Source organism: Coregonus clupeaformis, chromosome 25 (genome assembly GCF_020615455.1).
Source record: "Coregonus clupeaformis isolate EN_2021a chromosome 25, ASM2061545v1, whole genome shotgun sequence".
NCBI lineage: Eukaryota > Metazoa > Chordata > Actinopteri > Salmoniformes > Salmonidae > Coregonus > Coregonus clupeaformis.
Genome location: NC_059216.1, coordinates 4,688,866 through 4,708,818, shown reverse-complemented (window position 1 = coordinate 4,708,818; position 19,953 = coordinate 4,688,866). Strand labels below are relative to the sequence as shown.

Here is a 19,953-nt window from a genome sequence, read left to right as displayed (position 1 = left end):
CGACGACATGGACAACATACAGCTAGCAGGCTATATGCTACATCGGCAGGATAGAACGGCTGACTCCGGTAAGACAAGGGGTGGCGGTCTGTGTATATTTGTAAACAACAGCTGGTGCACAAAATCAAATACTAAGGAAGTCTCGAGGTTTTGCTCGCCTGAGGTAGAGTATCTTATGATAAGCTGTAGACCACACTATTTACCAAGAGAGTTTTCATCTATATTTTTCATAGCTGTCTATTTACCACCACAAACCAATGCTGGCATTAAGATTGCACTCAATGACCTGTATAAGGCCATAACTAAACAGGAAAACGCTCATCCGGAAGCAGCGCTCCTAGTGGCCGGGGACTTTAATGCAGGGAAACTTAAATCAGTTCTACCTAATTTCTACCAGCATGTTAAATGTGCAACCAGAGGGAAAAAAAACTCTAGACCACCTTTACTCCACACACAGAGACGCATACAAAGCTCTCCCTCGCCCTCCATTTGGCAAATCTGATCATAACTCTATCCCCCTGATTCCTGCTTATAAGCAAAAACTAAAGCAGGAAGCACCAGTGACTCGGTTAATAAAAAAGTGGTCAGATGACGCAGATGCTAAGCTACAGGACTGTTTTGCTAGCACAGACTGGAACACGTTCCGGGATTCTTCAGATAGCATTGAGGAGTACACCACATCAGTCACTGGCTTTATCAATAAGTGCATCGATGATGTCGTCCCCACAGTGACCGTACGTACATACCCCAACCAGAAGCCATGGATTACAGGCAACATCCGCACTGAGCTAAATGGTAGAGCTGCCGCTTTCAAGGAGCGGGACTCTAACCCGGACGCTTATAAGAAATCCCACTATGCCCTCCGACGAACCATCAAACAGGCAAAGAGTCATTACAGGACTAAGATTGAATCGTACTACACCGGCTCTGACGCTCGTCGGATGTGGCAGGGCTTGAAAACTATTACAGACTACAAAGGGAATCACAGCCGCGAGCTTCCCAGTGACACAAGACTTCCAGACGAGCTAAACCACTTCTATGCTCGCTTCGAGGCAAGCAACACTGAAGCATGCATGAGAGCACCAGCTGTTCCGGATGACTATGTGATCACGCTCTCCGTAGCCAATGTGAGTAAGACTTTTAAGCAGGTCAACATTCACAAGGCCGCAGGGCCAGACGGATTACCAGGACGTGTACTCCGAGCATGTGCTGACCAACTAGCAAATGTCTTCACTGACATTTTCAACATGTCCCTGACTGAGTCTGTAATACCAATCTGTTTCAAGCAGACCACCATAGTCCCCGTGCCCAAGGACACTAAGATAACCTGCCTAAATGACTACCGACCCGTAGCACTGATGTCTGTAGCCATGAAGTGCTTTGAAAGGCTGGTCATGGCTCACGTCAACACCATTATCCCAGAAATCCTAGACCCACTCCAATTTGCATACCGCCCCAACAGATCCACAGATGATGCAATCTCTATTGCACTCCACACTGCCCTTTTCCACCTGGACAAGAGGAACACCTACGTGAGAATGCTATTCATTGACTACAGCTCAGCATTCAACACCATAGTGCCCTCAAAGCTCATCACTAAGCTAAGGATCCTGGGACTAAACACCTCCCTCTGCAACTGGATCCTGGACTTCCTGACGGGCCGCCCCCAGGTGGTAAGGGTAGGTAACAACACATCTGCCACACTGATCCTCAACACGGGGGCCCCTCATGGGTGCGTGCTCAGTCCCCTCCTGTACTCCCTGTTCACCCATGACTGCATGGCCAGGCACGACTCCAACACCATCATTAAGTTTGCCGACGACACAACAGTGGTACGCCTGATCACCGACAACAATGAGACAGCCTATAGGGAGGAGGTCAGAGACCTGGCCGTGTGGTGCCAGGATAACAACCTCTCCCTCAACGTGACCAAGACAAAGGAGATGATTGTGGACTACAGGAAAAAAAAGAGGACTGAGCACGCCCCCATTCTCATCGACGGGGCTGTAGTGGAACAGGTTGAGAGCTTCAAGTTCCTTGGTGTCCACATCACCAACAAACTATCATGGTCCAAACACACCAAGACAGTCATGAAGAGGGCACGACAAAGCCTATTCTCCCTCAGGAGACTGAAAAGATTTGGCATGGGTCCTCAGATCCTCAAAATATTCTACAGCTGCACCATCGAGAGCATCCTGACTGGTTGCATCACCGCCTGGTATGGCAACTGCTCGGCCTCCGACCGCAAGGCACTACAGAGGGTAGTGCATCACTGGGGCCAAGCTTCCTGCCATCCAGGACCTCTATACCAGGCGGTGTCAGAGGAAGTCCCTCAAAATTGTCAAAGAATCCAGCCACCCTAGTCATAGACTGTTCTCTCTGCTACCGCATGGCAAGCGGTACCGGAGTGCCAAGTCTAGGTCCAAAAGACTTCTCAACAGCTTCTACCCCCAAGCCATAAGACTCCTGAACAGCTAATCATGGCTACCCGGACTATTTGCACGCTGCTGCTACTCTGTTAATTATTAATGCATAGTCACTTTAACTCTACCCACATGTACATATTACTTCAACTACCTCAACTAGCCGGTGCCCCCGCACATTGACTCTGCACGTGTACCCCCCTGTATATATAGCCTCCCTACTGTTATTTTATTTTACTTCTGCTCTTTTTTTCTCACTTTTTTGTTGTTGTTTTATTCTACTTTTTTATAAAAAAATAAATGCACTGTTGGTTAAGGGCTGTAAGTAAGCATTTCACTGTAATGTCTGCACCTGTTGTATTCGGCGCATGTGGCCAATACATTTTGATTTGATTTGATTTGATACCAAATTTCTTCAGCCTCCTGGGTTGAAGACAGCGCCTTCTTCACCACACTGTCTGTGTGGGTGGACCATTTCAGACTGTCAGTGATGTGTACGCTGAGGAACTTGAAGCTTTTCACCTTCTCCACTGCGACCCCGTCGATGTGGATGGGGGCGTGCTCCCTCTGCTGTCTCCTGAAGCGCCTTCGTTTTGTTGACGTTGAGGGAGAGGGTATTTTCCTGGCACCACTTTGCCAGGGCCTTCACCTCCTCCCTGTAGGCTGTCTCGTCATTGTTGGTAATCAGGCCTACTACTGTTGGGTCATCTGCAAACTTGATGATTGAGTTGGAGGTGTGCGTGGCCACACAGTCATGAGTGAACAGGGAGTACAGGAGGGGGTTGAGCACGCACCCTTGTGGGGCCCCTGTGTTGAGGATCAGCGTAGTGGAGGTGTTGTTTTCTACCTTCACCACCTTAGGAGGCCTGTCAGGATGTCCAGGACCCAGTTGCACAGGGCAGGGTTCAGACCCAGGGCCCTGAGCTTAACGCCTCAATCACACCGATAGCGTCATTGCGTAAAATGGTATGTAGCATCATCTGGATACGTGTGCAACAAAAGTTCAACATTCACCTTCTGCTACCATTTCTGTCAACCCGTCTACGCATACAGTTTGACGCATACGTTCGATAAATCCAACGTATGCACCACACAGAACGCACTGCAACTGCCTCTGCAATGCAATGCTGCAAGACAAACGCAGCATTCCATTGGAAATGAATGTACTTCTGGTGTATCAAAATGCAATGACGCTATCGGTGTGATCGAGGCATAATGATGAGCTTGGAGGGTACTATGGTGTTGAAGGCTGAGCTGTAGTCAATGAACAGCATTCTTACAGAGGGTACAGTTTCAGACTATTATGCCTCGATGATGATGGAAAGCTGTGGGCTCCGGTTACTCGATACATTTGTGTGTTCGATGCACTTCATCACCAGTAAGTCACTAACATTTGTTTGTATCTAACTAACACATTTTTTTTTAAATTTTATTTTTGTTATATATATATATATATATATATATATATATATATATATATATATATATATATTTGGGGGAATGGATCAGCTTAATATTGCAGATAGATTGTATCTTCTATCAATGTAATTGTCTGCATCACTTCCAATCCCCCATGTTTTTTTATTTTATTTTATTTTTTTATATATATACTCTCCTTTATTACTTTTCAACCCCACCATCCTTTCCCTACTTGGAGTAAATTAGTGAACAACTAACTATTGCATAAAGCTTGCGAGTTAGCCTGCAGTAAAGACTAGTGAGCTGTATCTGTCCAAATAGCTATAATATTCTTCTGCATTTGGATATTTATGATTCGACCAAGTAGGAGTAACAGGAGTACCCTACGGCTGTACCCTACTCGGGTGCGTGGTCATGTTAAGCTACGCCTCGCTGTGTGTATCCATGTGAGAAGATGTTAGCCAGCCTGCAAAGCAACCGTTTTTTGTTAGCCTTAGCAACCAATGTATTTGCACTGATGAAAGTATTATTTTTTTTGTCCGGTTTTTGTCCTCAAGTGGAAGGATGAAATAGTATACATTTACTTATCAAAATAGCTGCAGAACGCATCACAGGCATCACAAGCATATGCAAATTAAGTGAAAGTCCAGCTTTTGTGATTGGACAGTAAAACAATTCTATGCGTTGTTCTTGACCCTGTTTCACACTGGCTATTTTGGCACCGTGTTTCTGGGTCTAGCCCCGAAAAGTCGGTGCTAACCCTGCTCCCGAGGTTGGTGCTAGTCCACTTTAGAATGTGCAAGTATGAACACTCGCTTGGCCCTGGGCTTACAATCTCCCTTAGCCCAGGGCTAAGCAGGCTCTTAGCCCTGGGCTAAGGTGTAAATGCGCCTTAAATCAGACTGAGGAACAGAAGGTTTTCTCTGAAGAGGTGGTATGGTGGGAGAGCTTTGTCTTTACTTTTAAACAACCGCTCCTGAACTGCCAGACCACCCGCTTATATAAATGTTTAGAAATGTCTCAATCCCTTTGAATTTATTAATTGCATCTGATCTTGCTATCAGTACAACTTGTACACAAAAAGCAACCCAATAATTTATTTCAGAACCCTCTTGGTTCCCTACCAGTGCACATATGACTCCACAAACCAATATTCCCAAAGCCTTATAAACAATTATTATTATCAGAATAATCTATATCTGGGTATTCAACTCTTAGTTGGAGGTCCAGAGCCTGCAGGTTCTGTTCTACCTGATAATTCAATTGCACCCACCTGGTGTCCCAGATCTAAAATCAGTGCCTGATTAGAGGGGGAAAAAGAAAAAAAAGCAGTGGAACTGTCTTCGAGGTCCAGAGTTGAATTTGAGGGATCTATTTCATGCATCACCACATCGCAAAGTCGATCACATTGCTACAAGCCAGCCAAGTTATCACAGGGACCATCGATCATAACCAATAAACGTACAAGAAAATCCAATACTGGACAGAGCACCAGAATCTGTCTACCTTTCAAACACAGATCTGTCTACAAAAAACACACACACACTTACCTGGAACAACAGTTCAATACTAACCAATCATTGCTTTGTGAAAAACAAACCAGTCAATAGCAACTACGTAAGCAGCCCGTCCCTACCGCATGCAATGGAGATTGATTAGTGGCAAGCTTTCTGTTGGCTGTTGATGGATTTTTTTACTGACCGATCAAGAGGGCAACACGGCCCCTAGAATATACCCCATCTTTAACTCTAGAAGCCTGAGACCAATCACAAAGGTTCTAAGCACTGTGTTAGTTTGTCAGTTCCAGCTCATCTTATTATTGGTTAAAGAGAGTTTTAGTTGATTAATTGCACACAATGAAGGGAATAAGGGGTCCTACCTTTTCGTAAACCTGAATGACATGTTTCTACAACAGAATCAGGAAACACAAAGAAACAGTGAAAATGAGGAAGGACAACTGAAGGAATATAACTGATTAGTTGAAATGAGTGAACAAAATCACACTCTTAGAAAAGAAGGTGCTATCTAGAACCTAAAAGGCATCTTCGGTTGTCCCCATAGGAGAGGTAGAACCCTTTTGAGTTCCATTTAGAACCCTTTACACAGAGGATTCTATATGGAACCCAAAATAGTTCTACATGGAACCAAAAAGGGGACAGCCGAAGAACCCTTTTGGAACCCTTTTCTCTAAGAGTGTGGGGTGGTTAGAATCATCAATGGTGAGGAAGGTTCAAATGACAGATGTTGATTTCTATTCCTAAAGTCAGGTTAGTCTTGGGACATCCCTAAATTGTTGTCAGTAGCCTGGCTGCCCGCCTGAGATGTGTTTCACACCACTCAGTTTGGACAAAAACTCAATTGGGTTTTCCCTGCTGGTTTACACTTGAGGTAAGTTTAATTATATGTATTTCTTAGGCTGACACCCAGGCTATGTTTTCAGTGCTTTTGGAACACTATATTGTTAGTAGGACTGTGAATGTTCCACACAATGTGATGATGCTAAAAGGCAGTGTTCAAAGGCCACTCAGAAGGATTAAAAACCAACCATATAAGTAAGAATTTCACTGTTAGTCCACACCTGTTGTTTTGATTTGATATTCAGTAGCTCGATATAGTCAGAGTATATTTTAGGGGCTTGGACTCATAGTTGAATTGATTGGCATGGAGCTGTAGTTCCTGACACCTACCTGCGTGTGAGTTTGGAGGTGAGTTTGGAGAAGAGGTTGCTGGAGCCGCGGCTGCGAGTCTGGGTAAAGCGCGCGGCGTCGTCAGACAGGGTGGGTGAGGCTGGGGGCCCATTGTAGGTGGCCGTGCGGCGCTCCCTCAGCTGGCCGCCGTGGAAGGTGCTGCGGCTCGCCGTGCCTCGTGGGAAACGTAGTCTGTCGGGTGTGGTGGCGCTGGTGATGCTGTGGGTGGACGCCACAGGGTTCCGCTGGCCAGGAGACACGGCCACACTGCAGGGAGGACGGAGGGAAGAGATGATACAGAGAAGACAGATAAACACCTGGCTGTACATACCAGTTCTATACATAGTATCACCAGCTGGGCCATTATCATATCACCAGAACCTTACCTTCAAATCCTAAACTCTAAAACTCTTCTAAAATGAAATCTAATCTGTGTTATGTTAATTTAGAATAATCCTAGTAGTTCACTAAAGTGTGCTATTATTAAAGTGAGTTGGAGTCCTAATATCCAGTTAGAACTAAACAAAGAGAGGAAACGTTGTTTAGGGAAACTGGCTAGTGGGGAAACATGGAGTGACTGACACAGTTTTGGATAGTCGAGGTAGAGGTGGGTAGTGGAGCTGCCAGTGACAGACCAGGGCCCGGTTTCCTGATAGTGATGGAATTAAGGCTTACGAGTGTTTTAACAATGCATCTTTCCTACAACATGCGATTCCCAAAACACCATGCAGAGAGAACGGTCGCTAAGTGCATCATTGGAGCATGTGTCGATACTGATAGGATCGAAAGAAAGGGAGCGCTGCTCTCGGGTCAGCTTTCTCCATTCAAATCTTACCTTAACGTTATAATTATTTCACAATACTGACGACGGATATGCTACTAGAGAGATATTACCACCTACGGCTGCAAATATTGAGGCGGCTTATTCTAATGCTTACCCATTAAAAATGCACTAAATCACTGATTTGGCACATCATTGCACACATGTTAGGCTACACATCAGAAAATACAGTATATTGAGACAAATTACAGACATTAGCCTACAAGTAGCAAAATAGACCACCATTTATTGAACATGAAATGTATTTCAATATGACTGAAATAGGCCTTTAACCTACTGTATTTATAATTTGATGCAGTCATCTCGGTTTTCATTTGAAGCATCTTTTCATACATCGCTTGTTTGTATCAATTGCAAAGACATTGGCAACTTTGTTCTAAGTTATCAGCGGTCACAGAGAGAAGGATAAACCATGTGATTCTATGTTTAGCAGAGATCTTTTGTGTATAACGTGACACGGGAGGGCAAAAAAGCATCTAACGACGCACTTAGCTGTCCAACGAGTGGTCTGAGGCAGGCGTTACATTACGACCGTTTTCAAGTGCAACGTTAATTAAGATTATTTTGGGAAACCGGCCCAGTGCCATACCAGGGCAAGACCAGGGCCAGACCAAAGCTCCAAGGTCCAAGCAGAGGATGGAGGAGAGATTAGGGAACAGAGGTGTGTGCATAATAAAGGGTGGGGCTGTCTCCAACAAGAGGTTAGAGAGAGGTAGAGATGTCGTCATCGCAACGGTTAGAGTCCATAAAAGGGATGGATGTCGATGTGGGGACCATTGCGTGGGTTAGAGAGGGCCTGAGACACTGAGACAGGTCTACAAGTGGGAGGGGAGAGGTCAAACAGACAGTTGGAGGCCCTGCCTGCCGTCTTACTTGGGCCTGTAGAAGTCCAGAGTGCAATGGGAGTGGGGCAGCGTGGCCCAGTCTGAGTTTGAGGGGCAGGCAGACAGACGGCCAGAGGCCTGGTACCTCAGCTGGACCGAGGTGGACGAGCCAGCCAACACGGGGGCAAAGCCAGAGGACGGACTAATTGTCACACAGGCTGACATCTCAGTTATACTGGGACACAACCAGACCACGAAGTAACCAGATAGATAGAAGAGAATAAAAAGGGGATCAAAAAAGACAAGTAAAAGAAGAGCAAGAAATCTATGATATTTCTCCCCTGGAGGCCTTGTCGTGTTTTTCTTTAATAACTTATCTCAATAATAACAGTATTACTACACATAGTTCTCTCCTCTGTGCCCTTGGGGGGATGGACAGTGAAGGTGCTGTGTTGAATGCTGATGCCATGTGGAGGGTTCCTGTGAAAGGGGCCACTAGGGGTTTAGTTCAGGCAGCCAGTGAACACAGTAACATTCCGGCCTGTTCCTTACCTGTTCTCCTTCCCATTGGGAATGACAGAGAGACGGTCCGTAGCGTTCTTGTCGCTGCACACATACGTGTTTCTCCTCGTCATCCCACCAGAGCCAGTGTTATTCTGCAGGGTGAAACAGAAACGCTGATTCAGCACACATCATCAAATCAGAATGGGGGATTCATCGCCACTTCAAGTGTCATAATATGTTATAGAATCGATAATGGAATGGAATAGCAGACACTCACGTTGGGGATGGGGGTAGCACCCTTCTTGCCATTGGGAATATCAGCCTTGTTGGGGTTGTTGGCGTTCCCCAGCAGGGGGCTGGATGGGGGGACACTGCGCCCCCCGGGGGTGTTGGGTTTGCGGAGCTGCACCCCTCCCTCCTCTTTGATGTTGTTTTCGGCCGTGCTGGTCTGGCTCCTCTTGGGGTATCCGGACACTGGGGGAACATTCTGACCCACTGGAGAAGAGAAAACGAGGAAGAACTAGTCAAAAGAGATAGAAAGAAACATTACTGACCCGCATAGAACTGTATATCTTTGGCCTCACATTTGAGCTGATAAGCACGAGTCAAAGATGAGAATTCCCTCTAAATGTTTGTTAATATGACGGACTGATAGTGTCTTACCCTGGTCACTGTAGCGTCTCTGTTTCTGGTTGGAGGAGACGCTCCGCTGGACTTTGAGGTGGGAGGGGGACTGGCCATTAAGCTCGCTGGTGGGTCGGGGCTTGGTCAGGGACAGGTTGCTGCTGGAGGTTGACTCACTGGGCTCCAGCTAGGGGTCAAAGGTCACAAGCACACATGTTAAAAAGATTGGACTCTGGATATACTGAGCACTAGACCAAAGATATCAACAACTATCTATAGTGTTGCTCTGACCTCAGAAGACTTCCTCCCCAGCAGCAGGTAGGTGGCGGTGATCTCATCATACTTCATCTTGGCCAGAGACTCCTGGATCTCCTCTAGAGAGAAGCCCATCCCCACCATCACATCTGGAACAGTACAGAGACATGGGTTCACATACCCAGCCCTTACAACTCGGATGGAAAATTACTGAGGATAATAGCGGACGATACTGCCACTCCTATTTGCCATATTTTCATCTGTCTAGGCCTCTTCCTTTTTTCAATCTTTACTAACGTCATGCCACTGGCTTTGAGTAAAGCCAGTGTGTCTATGTATGCGGATGACTCAACACTATACACGTCAGCTACTACAGCAACTAAAATGACTGCAACACTTAACAAAGAGCTGCAGTTAGTTTCAGAGTGGGTGGCAAGGAATAAATTAGTCCTAAATATTTCTAAAAGTAAAAGCATTGTATTTGGGACAAATCATTCACTAAACCCTAAACCTCAACTAAATCTTGTAATAAATCATGTGGAAATCGAGCAAGTTGAGGTGACTAAACTGCTTGGAGTAACCCTGGATTGTAAACTGTCATAGTCAAAACATATTGATACAACAGTAGCTAAAATGGGGAGAAGTCTGTCCATAATAAAGCGCTACTCTACCTTCTTAACAGCACTATCAACAAAGCAGGTCCTACAGGCTCTAGTTTTGTAGCACCTGAACTACTGTTCTGTCGTGTGGTCAGGTGCCACAAAAAGGGACTTAGGAAAATTGCAATTGGCTCAGAACAGGGCAGCACGGCTGGCCCTTGGATGGACACAGAGAGCTAACATTAATAATATGCATGTCAATCTCTCCTGGCTCAAAGTGGAGGAGAGATTGACTTCATCACTACTTGTATTTATGAGAGGTATTGACATGTTGAATGCACCAAGCTGTCTGTTTGAACTAGTGGCTCACAGCTCGGACACCCATGCATACCCCACAGGACCTGCCACAAGAGGTCTCTTCACAGTCCCCAAGTCCAGAACAGACTATGGGAGGCGCACAGTACTATGACTACATGGAACTCTATTCCACATCAAGTAACTGATGCAAGCAGTAAAATTTGATTAAAAAAACTGATAAAAATACACCTTATGGAACAGCGGGGACTGTGAAGCAACAAACATAGTCACAGGCACATGCATACACACACGATAACATACACACACGTACACATGGATTTTGTAGATATGTGATAGTGGTGGAGTAGGGGCCTGAGGGCACACAGTGTGTTGTGAAATCTGTGAATGTATTGTAAGGTTTTTAAAATTGTATAACTGCCTTAATTTTGGTGGACCCCAGGAAGAGTAGCTGCTGTCTTGGCAGCAGCTAATGGGGATCCCCTAATAATTACAAATAGCTCTACAACCACTGTCAACAACTTTCTCATTTTCAGGGACTTTTCATTTAATGGAATTGACCCCAATCCTGCAACCCAAAATGTTAATGACCATAATACCAGAACGATCTTGTCAGCAACCAAAAGCAGCCCATATCCTTAGTGTGTTATACATACAGTGGGGGAAAAAAGTATTTAGTCAGCCACCAATTGTGCATGTTCTCCCACTTAAAAAGATGAGAGAGGCCTGTAATTTTCATCATAGGTACACGTCAACTATGACAGACAAATTGAGAATTTTTTTTCCAGAAAATCACATTGTAGGATTTTTTATGAATTTATTTGCAAATTATGGTGGAAAATAAGTATTTGGTCACCTACAAACAAGCAAGATTTCTGGCTCTCACAGACCTGTAACTTCTTCTTTAAGAGGCTCCTCTGTCCTCCACTCGTTACCTATATTAATGGCACCTGTTTGATCTTGTTATCAGTATAAAAGACACCTGTCCACAACCTCAAACAGTCACACTCCAAACTCCACTATGGCCAAGACCAAAGAGCTGTCACACACCAGAAACAAAATTGGACACCAGAAACAAAAATTGTAGACCTGCACCAGGCTGGGAAGACTGAATCTGCAATAGGTAAGCAGCTTGGTTTGAAGAAATCAACTGTGGGAGCAATTATTAGGAAATGGAAGACATACAAGACCACTGATAATCTCCCTCGATCTGGGGCTCCACGCAAGATCTCACCCCGTGGGGTCAAAATGATCACAAGAACGGTGAGCAAAAATCCCAGAACCACACGGGGGGACCTAGTGAATGACCTGCAGAGAGCTGGGACCAAAGTAACAAAGCCTACCATCAGTAACACACTACGCCGCCAGGGACTCAAATCCTGCAGTGCCAGACGTGTCCCCCTGCTTAAGCCAGTACATGTCCAGGCCCGTCTGAAGTTTGCTAGAGTGCATTTGGATGATCCAGAAGAGGATTGGGAGAATGTCATATGGTCAGATGAAACCAAAATAGTACTTTTTGATAAAAACTCAACTCGTCGCGTTTGGAGGACAAAGAATGCTGAGTTGCATCCAAAGAACACCATACCTACTGTGAAGCATGGGGGGTGGAAACATCATGCTTTGGGGCTGTTTTTTTTGCAAAGGGACCAGGACGACTGATCCGTGTAAAGGAAAGAATGAATGGGGCCATGTATCGTGAGATTTTGAGTGAAAACCTCCTTCCATCAGCAAGGGCATTGAAGATGAAACGTGGCTGGGTCTTTCAGCATGACAATGATCCCAAACACACCGCCCGGGCAACGAAGGAGTGGCTTCGTAAGAAGCATTTCAAGGTCCTGGAGTGGCCTAGCCAGTCTCCAGATCTCAACCCCATAGAAAATCTTTGGAGGGAGTTGAAAGTCCGTGTTGCCCAGCGACAGCCCCAAAACATCACTGCTCTAGGGGAGATCTGCATGGAGGAATGGGCCAAAATACCAGCAACAGTGTGTGAAAACCTTGTGAAGACTTACAGAAAACGTTTGACCTGTGTCATTGCCAACAAAGGGTATATAACAAAGTATTGAGAAACTTTTGTTATTGACCAAATACTTATTTCCCACCATAATTTGCAAATAAATTCATTAAAAATCCTACAATGTGATTTTCTGGATTTTCTTTTCTCATTTTGTCTGTCATAGTTGACGTGTACCTATGATGAGAATTACAGGCCTCTCTCATCTTTTTAAGTGGGAGAACTTGCACAATTGGTGGCTGACTAAATACTTTTTTTCCCCACTGTAGTTAATAAACAATTCATAAGGAATTATGCACACTTTGTCCTCTGACTCATTTAAAGCAAATGTGTATTTACAGTGAGGGGAAAAAAGTATTTGATCCCCTGCTGATTTTGTACGTTTGCCCACTGACAAAGACATGATCAGTCTATAATTTTAATGGTAGGTTTATTTGAACAGTGAGAGACAGAATAACAACAAAAAAATCCAGAAAAACACATGTCAAAAATGTTATACATTGATTTGCATTTTAATGAGGGAAATAAGTATTTGACCCCTCTGCAAAACATGACTTAGTACTTGGTGGCAAAACCCTTGTTGGCAATCACAGAGGTCAGACGTTTCTTGTAGTTGGCCACCAGGTTTGCACACATCTCAGGAGGGATTTTGTCCCTCTTCTCCAAGTCATTAAGGTTTCGAGCCTGACGTTTGGCAACTCGAACCTTCAGCTCCCTCCACATATTTTCTATGGGATTAAGGTCTGGAGATTGGCTAGGCCACTCCAGGACATTAATGTGCTTCTTCTTGAGCCACTCCTTTGTTGCCTTGGCCGTGTGTTTTGGGTCATTGTCATGCTGGAATACCCATCCACGATCCATGTTCAATGCCCTGGCTGAGGGAAGGAGGTTCTCACCCAAGATTTGACGGTACATGGCCCCGTCCATCGTCCCTTTGATGCGGTGAAGTTGTCCTGTCCCCTTAGCAGAAAAACACCCCCAAAGCATAATGTTTCCACCTCCATGTTTGACGGTGGGGATGGTGTTCTTGGGGTCATAGGCAGCATTCCTCCTCCTCCAAACACGGCGAGTTGAGTTGATGCCAAAGAGCTCGATTTTGGTCTCATCTGACCACAACACCTTCACCCAGTTCTCCTCTGAATCATTCAGATGTTCATTGGCAAACTTCAGACGGGCCTGTTTATGTGCTTTCTTGAGCAGGGGGACCTTGTGGGCGCTGCAGGATTTCAGTCCTTCACGGCGTAGTGTGTTACCAATTGTTTCCTTGGTGACTATGGTCCCAGCTGCCTTGAGATCATTGACAAGATCCTCCCGTGTAGTTCTGGGCTGATTCCTCACCGTTCTCATGATCATTGCAACTCCATGAGGTGAGATCTTGCATGGAGCCCCAGGCCGAGGGAGACTGACAGTTATTTTGTGTTTCTTCCATTTACGAATAATCGCACCAACTGTTGTCACCTTCTCACCAAGCTACTTGCCGATGGTCTTGTAGCCCATTCCAGCCTTGTGTAGGTCTACAATCTTGTCCCTGACATCCTTGGAGAGCTCTCCCTTTAAGAGTGTGCTCCTAATCTCAGCTCGTTACCTGTTTAAAAGACACCTGGGAGCCAGAAATCTTTCTGATTGAGAGGGGGGTCAAATACTTATTTCCCTCATTAAAATGCAAATCAATTTATAACATTTTTGACATGAGTTTTTCAGAATTTTTTTGTTGTTATTCTGTCTCTCACTGTTCAAATAAACCTACCATTTAAATTATAGACTGATCATTTCTTTGTCAGTGGGCAAACGTACAAAATCAGCAGGGGATCAAATACTTTTTCCCCCTCACTTATTCCACCATAACGACAAACGCGTATCCACCACTTATTAAATGCAGCAGCAACCTCATGAGTGAGTCAGCATTGCATTCCAGCTCAGGTGATATCACCCCTCCCCCCTCTCACCCCATCCATCAGCAGAGGAGGAAAAGTGCTGGGGGGGAGGGGAGGAGTGCGGAACACACAGGCCTCCCAACCAATCACTGCCACCCCCGCTGCCTTCCAACCAATCACTCCCCATCTTCCACTGCCTCCCGACCAATCACTTCCACCCCCGCTGTGCTGCTTGCATCACGTTGAGAGGAGCATGCCAGGTGGGGAAGATCATACATCAGCTCCCTTAATACATCAGCTCCCTCTATCTCTTCATCCTTCTCTCTATCTATCCATCCAATTTGTTTTGGAAGATAAGGCTTCACTATACCCACTGAGGAGTTTTTCATTCCACTGGGCGAAAGAGATCGGAAGCCCCCCTGAAACATGTGATCTCTCTCCACTAGACTACAGAGCCCTCAGTGAAACATGTGCTCCATCCAATCTCTCCCTCCCTCCCGCGCTCTTTCTCTCTGTGCGCTAGGTGACTGGCATCTCCCTCTAACACATGTCCTCTGACAGAGATCCCAGCTGCTGTTATGCAATACCCCCACACTCAAGAGGACATCTTTCAGAGCATACGCCCTCTCTATCCCTCCCTCTCCTGCCGTAGTGCTTTTATCCAGGGCAAGATGTGGAGGCTCTCTCTGTCTCATGTGTCTCTCCCTCTCTCAGGGGCTCTCACAGAAACAGGGCTGCTTTTATCTTTTCAAATAAATACTGAGAGCGATCCTGTTGCAGTGTTGCTGCTGCTGCCTACACACTTGAGTTTTTGAAGCGCAGTAACGAGCAGTTTTTCTCCTGTTTAGTACCTATTCTCTTCTGATCCGTGATGTCCTGTTCTGGTTCTACAAAAGGCTTGAGCTCGTCCTCCTCTGATCCCACGTTGATCCAGCGGTCCTTCATGATTTGCTGAAAGAAAAATAAATAGTCCTTATAAAATATTGTCCTTATAATACAGGCCTGGGTCCTCTTAGTACAGGGTTCCATCATCATGATCACTGTCATACGTATACATGGATGCAGGGGGATGTGTGTGACGTAAGGTACCCTCTTAAATCCACTTTCACCCCATTGAACTCAAATAAAGTGAATTGTGGTTTCCTTGAAAAAGATTGGATAGAGGTTTCGGTTTGAAGCAACGCTCCGCTGTTTGAAAGCAGAATCGCCATTTAAAGTCAGTCTCATGTAATTTTCAAACAAACTCGCCAATCAATCGGACCGTCGTGTATGATGGGTTTACAAGATAATGACAATAGGAAACGTGCAACCACGATGCCGATACCTGTTCTAAATGACATCTTTCAATGCAAGGTTGTATCTAATCTGAACTTCTGGTGACAAGAGGGATGAGGATGGATTCTAACACACATAATGTGAACACAGAAACTAAGACAATGTCTGTGCTGTGCTCAGAAACAAAAATGATAAAAATAAGAGTGATTATGAATGATGTATTGTGCCAACAGTGGAGAGAGATAAAGATAAGGGAGAATATGTAATCAGCACAAAGAGAGTGGTGGGAGGAGTGTCGAGCAGATGCCAGGCCGAGGAGTGGTGGATGGAATAAAATGCTCTGGAATGCCATGGCGGAGTGAATAAAGAAGTGAAGAATATTCACATTTTCGCTGTCCTCCTTCACCTCGAAAGTCCCCCGCTTGGCCGGGTTGAGCACCAGGAAGCGCTTGAGGAGGTTCTCGCAGTCTGTGGACATGTAGAAGGGGATACGATATTTCCCCCTCAGAACCCGCTCCCTAAGCTCCTACAGAGAGACAGACAGGGAGAAAGAGTGAATGAGACAGGAGTGAGGACATCTTTGAAATTGTGAGTTGTTTATATAAAATTGTACCCAATTGTTTAATTGACTATGAATCTGCCAATGACAAAGGAACTGAGGATGGAAGTATTTTTGTGATAGTCTTTTTACAGACCTTGAGGTTCTGCCCATCGAAGGGCAGCGAGCCGCTGACCAGTGTGTAAAGGATGACCCCTAGGCTCCAGACGTCAACCTCGGGTCCGTCGTACTTCTTCCCCTGGAACAGCTCTGGGGCGGCGTAGGGTGGGGAGCCACAGAACGTGTCCAGCTTGTTCCCCATAGTGAACTCATTACTGAAACCAAAGTCTGCTATCTTAATGTTCATGTCTGCATCCAGCAGCAGGTTTTCTGCCTAGAGACACAGGAGGGAAGGGAGAGAAAAACTGAAGTAAGGATGAGGTGAGAGATAGCAGTGAAATCGAATAGATAGAGGTAACAGACCATCTGGGTCACAGGTAAAAGCAAATATTTGAATAACCCAAGGACTCATGATAACAGTAGAGTTCCAATAAGATATAGAGATGTCAGAGGCACAAAAAAATCTACTGATGCCTCTGAAGATGGCCCTTTACAGAAAACCCCCTCACAAAACAAAGTGCTCTGCAAGTCAAAGTTAGTGTCGTGTTTAAAGTTTAACTGTGTTTCCTCCTCTCCCCAGTGACACAAACATACAGGGTGGAGATGGCTGCTCTCTGCTCTCACATCTCTGTCCTCATGGATCATTCATGAAGCTCTACAGAGGAAGCAGAGTGTGGACACGCGGCTGCCGCCAGCGGAGAGGAGATGGGAGCTCTGAACAGAGTAACTCCCACGGAGGTCGACCCACTCACGCTAACCGAGATTCAAATACAGGAGCATCAATATTTATTCTACATGTGGCAGCATAATGGAGGTTGACTAAATGGAATGGTCCCTTTAAGTGAGTATATTGTGCAGCAGAGAACATGTGAGCAGGTAAAAAGCCCGCCTCCAGCCACCTGACTTCATCCTCCCCTTCCCCACACACACATACACCCCCTTCACCCGTCCACCCAGCCTGGCCCTCACTGGTTCCTTACCTTCAGGTCTCTATGGACAATGTGCTTCTGGTGGCAGTACTGCACAGCAGATACGATCTACATAGAAACAGATAGACAGACAGTTACGGTCTTCCACCTGACACTGTTTTCACAACACCCCCTGGGTGAAGGATGTGGTGAGGAGATGTGGTGTAGAGTGAGACGATACAGCTAGAGACACAGAGTATCTCAGACACAAGGTGTAGACATGACATCTCTAGCTGGGAGAAAACTGTCTCCTCTCTTCCTGTGTGAGCATCTGTTCTAAATGTATCAGTGTATCAGTGCCCCCAGTGAAACTCTGCAGTAAGATGAACCTGCAGTGAGACCAGGGAAGTAGGAAGCTATAGCCTAGACATTGTTGAGTGTGCCTGTCCTTCCACTGCAGAGCACTGTGTGTAGGCAGCACATCCCCAGTGTTTCACCGTCAGTGACAGAGAGAGATAAGTGATGAGGGGAGCTCTGTGTTTTGTCACTTCTCATAACTCCACAGTGATAGCAGTCTACCCTGGGTGGGTCAGGACACTGACTAGTGATGTATGGCCAGGCAGGGTGTGAATCCAGCACACTGCGGGTAAAGTCCTGTACCTACCTGTCTAAATTTAGCCCTGGCCTCTTTTTCTTTCATCCTTCCGTGTGCAACAAGGTAGTCGAAGACCTCCCCTGCAAGACAAACACAAAAGTAAGGAGCTGAAATTAAAGGTCGCATATTTCAAAGGGAAAAAAAGTTTAAAAACGTCAACATTCAGACAGTACATCAAATGAGATCAATGTTGAAAAAAGATAGTCAAAATAAAATCAAGAACTACTTTGAAAAACAGTATGTGGAGCATGTGAGCCTAACTGCTCCTCATGCCTACAGAGGGACACAGAACTCTAATTAATATACTGTAGTTCTGTCCTGAAGGCACAAGCTTCTGAGTATGGCTACAACATCAGAGGCTTTCCTCAGCCCACACACCTGGGGGGGGTCCAGCATCAACACAACTCTCCCCATAAAACCTCTAGTTCTGCATCCTCGAAACCCTCCCACACACACTCAGTGTTGACCTGCGAAGGCAGGGAGTAAGTGTGTGTGTTAATGTCCGTGTGTGTGTGTCTCTTGGCCCTCCCGCCCAGACCAAGCTCTTCTCTGTCCTGGCACCCCAATGGTGGAACCACCTTCCCCCTGAAGCTAGGACAGCAGAGTCCCTTCCCATCTTCCAAAAACATCTGAAACCCTACCTCTTCAAACAGTATCTTAAATAATCCTCCTCCTCACTTCGACCCCCCCCCCCCACAAAAAATTATAAAAATAAATAAGACTTCACCAGCACTTGCACTTGATATGTTTCCTGTGTGACTCTTCACCAAGCCCTATGCCATCACAGCAGTTATGAGGGCTGAGAAGCCAAGGCATAATACTACTCACCTCCACTGGCATACTCCATCACCAGGTACAGCGTCCTCTCGGTCTCAATCACCTCAAACAACTTGACTGAGGGGAGACGAGAAAAATAACAATTTGTCTTTGGCCCACACTCAATAACAACTAATACATTGCACCTTTCTGGCTCAACTTTGTAAAATGCTTGTCCTGGATAGCTCATAGGGCATTCAAGATGGTTCTAGGGAGTTTCTGTTCCTCAGTATCAATAGCAAGCTGTCGTAGCTTAAAGCAAGGAATCCAATAACTCACATTTTCTACTGCTGAAAGCCTTGAGAAAACTGAAGACATTTCTCATTTCCTTTTGTGTATTCGTGCCTGTGTGTGACCCAGTCACACTAACGCTTACCATATCTCACGTGTGCATATACTGTAGGGCACTCACAAGTTTATTGGGTATATACTATAAAATCAGCTTCCCTGCAGTGTTTTCCGTGAGCTGTTCTAACAGTCTCTGGATGAAGAGTGGCTGAGCTCCAGGGCTATATATAGCAGAGGTGGGATGGAGAAGCGGTTTTTTCTCTCTTTTAAATGGTTATCATTGTGCATGTCATTATAGTCAGATTTGAGAAATCATGACATGCGTGGGATACAAAATTCAACTAAATTAGCAGAGAATCCTGTCTCCTTCCCCAGCTGCAACAGTGTGTGTGTGTGTGTTCTGCTTACCTATATTTGGATGGTTTAAAAGCTTCATTATTCTTACTTCTCTGAAGAGCTGGAAGGAGAGAAAATAAATGAATTCATATTTCAGTGTTGGACTGGATGTGTCAGAGAAGAGAGACAGTAGGGAACCTTAGATGTCACAATTTTCAACTGAATTTGAGCAAGACGCGCACGTACGCACACACTAGACAAATGCTCCATAACCATTAGAGTGAGCACATAAGCAGAGTTGCGTCAGAGCCAAGTGCTATTTATGATTGTTCGCCCTTTAACTATAGCTAGCTGTGCTCCCATCCCCCCTTCCATCCATAAAATAATAAAAGTAATCCATCTTTAATGGAACAGGACACATTCCTGATGCTGTGCCATACATGTGCTGGCCTGTCTGGCTCCTACTGTGCGGCTGGCTTAATCCAAGACATAATAGTGCTGCAGTAGACATAGACAATGCATAAGAAGAGATACAGTATTTCACCATGTCTGGAACATACAGCTCAATGACATATCCTAACTGTTCACCCGAAGGTCCGTTAAAAACATGTTTTAACCACTCCTATAAAAATGGTAGACAA

General features: G+C 45.4%; 1 protein-coding gene across 10 annotated transcripts in view; it reads right to left on the bottom strand.

Annotated features, from left to right (window-relative positions):
- Positions 1 to 19,953, bottom strand: part of LOC121539373 (MAP/microtubule affinity-regulating kinase 3) — a 46,869-nt gene that overhangs the window by 8,228 nt on the left and 18,688 nt on the right. For 5 of the 10 annotated variants that reach the window (XM_041847825.1, XM_041847832.2, XM_041847827.2 and 2 more), the window contains exons 4-16: positions 19,385 to 19,433; positions 18,701 to 18,766; positions 17,882 to 17,952; positions 17,290 to 17,346; positions 16,347 to 16,583; positions 16,037 to 16,177; positions 15,228 to 15,327; positions 9,614 to 9,726; positions 9,362 to 9,509; positions 8,976 to 9,193; positions 8,747 to 8,850; positions 6,530 to 6,796; positions 5,722 to 5,748 (exon numbers count right to left, since the gene is read on the bottom strand). In XM_041847825.1, the coding sequence (XP_041703759.1) occupies positions 5,722 to 5,748; positions 6,530 to 6,796; positions 8,747 to 8,850; positions 8,976 to 9,193; positions 9,362 to 9,509; positions 9,614 to 9,726; positions 15,228 to 15,327; positions 16,037 to 16,177; positions 16,347 to 16,583; positions 17,290 to 17,346; positions 17,882 to 17,952; positions 18,701 to 18,766; positions 19,385 to 19,433 (1,598 nt within the window). The remainder of the gene's footprint in view (positions 1 to 5,721; positions 5,749 to 6,529; positions 6,797 to 8,746; positions 8,851 to 8,975; positions 9,194 to 9,361; positions 9,510 to 9,613; positions 9,727 to 15,227; positions 15,328 to 16,036; positions 16,178 to 16,346; positions 16,584 to 17,289; positions 17,347 to 17,881; positions 17,953 to 18,700; positions 18,767 to 19,384; positions 19,434 to 19,953) is intronic. The other 5 variants (XM_041847829.1, XM_041847830.2, XM_041847828.2 and 2 more) reach the window with 1 other exon arrangement.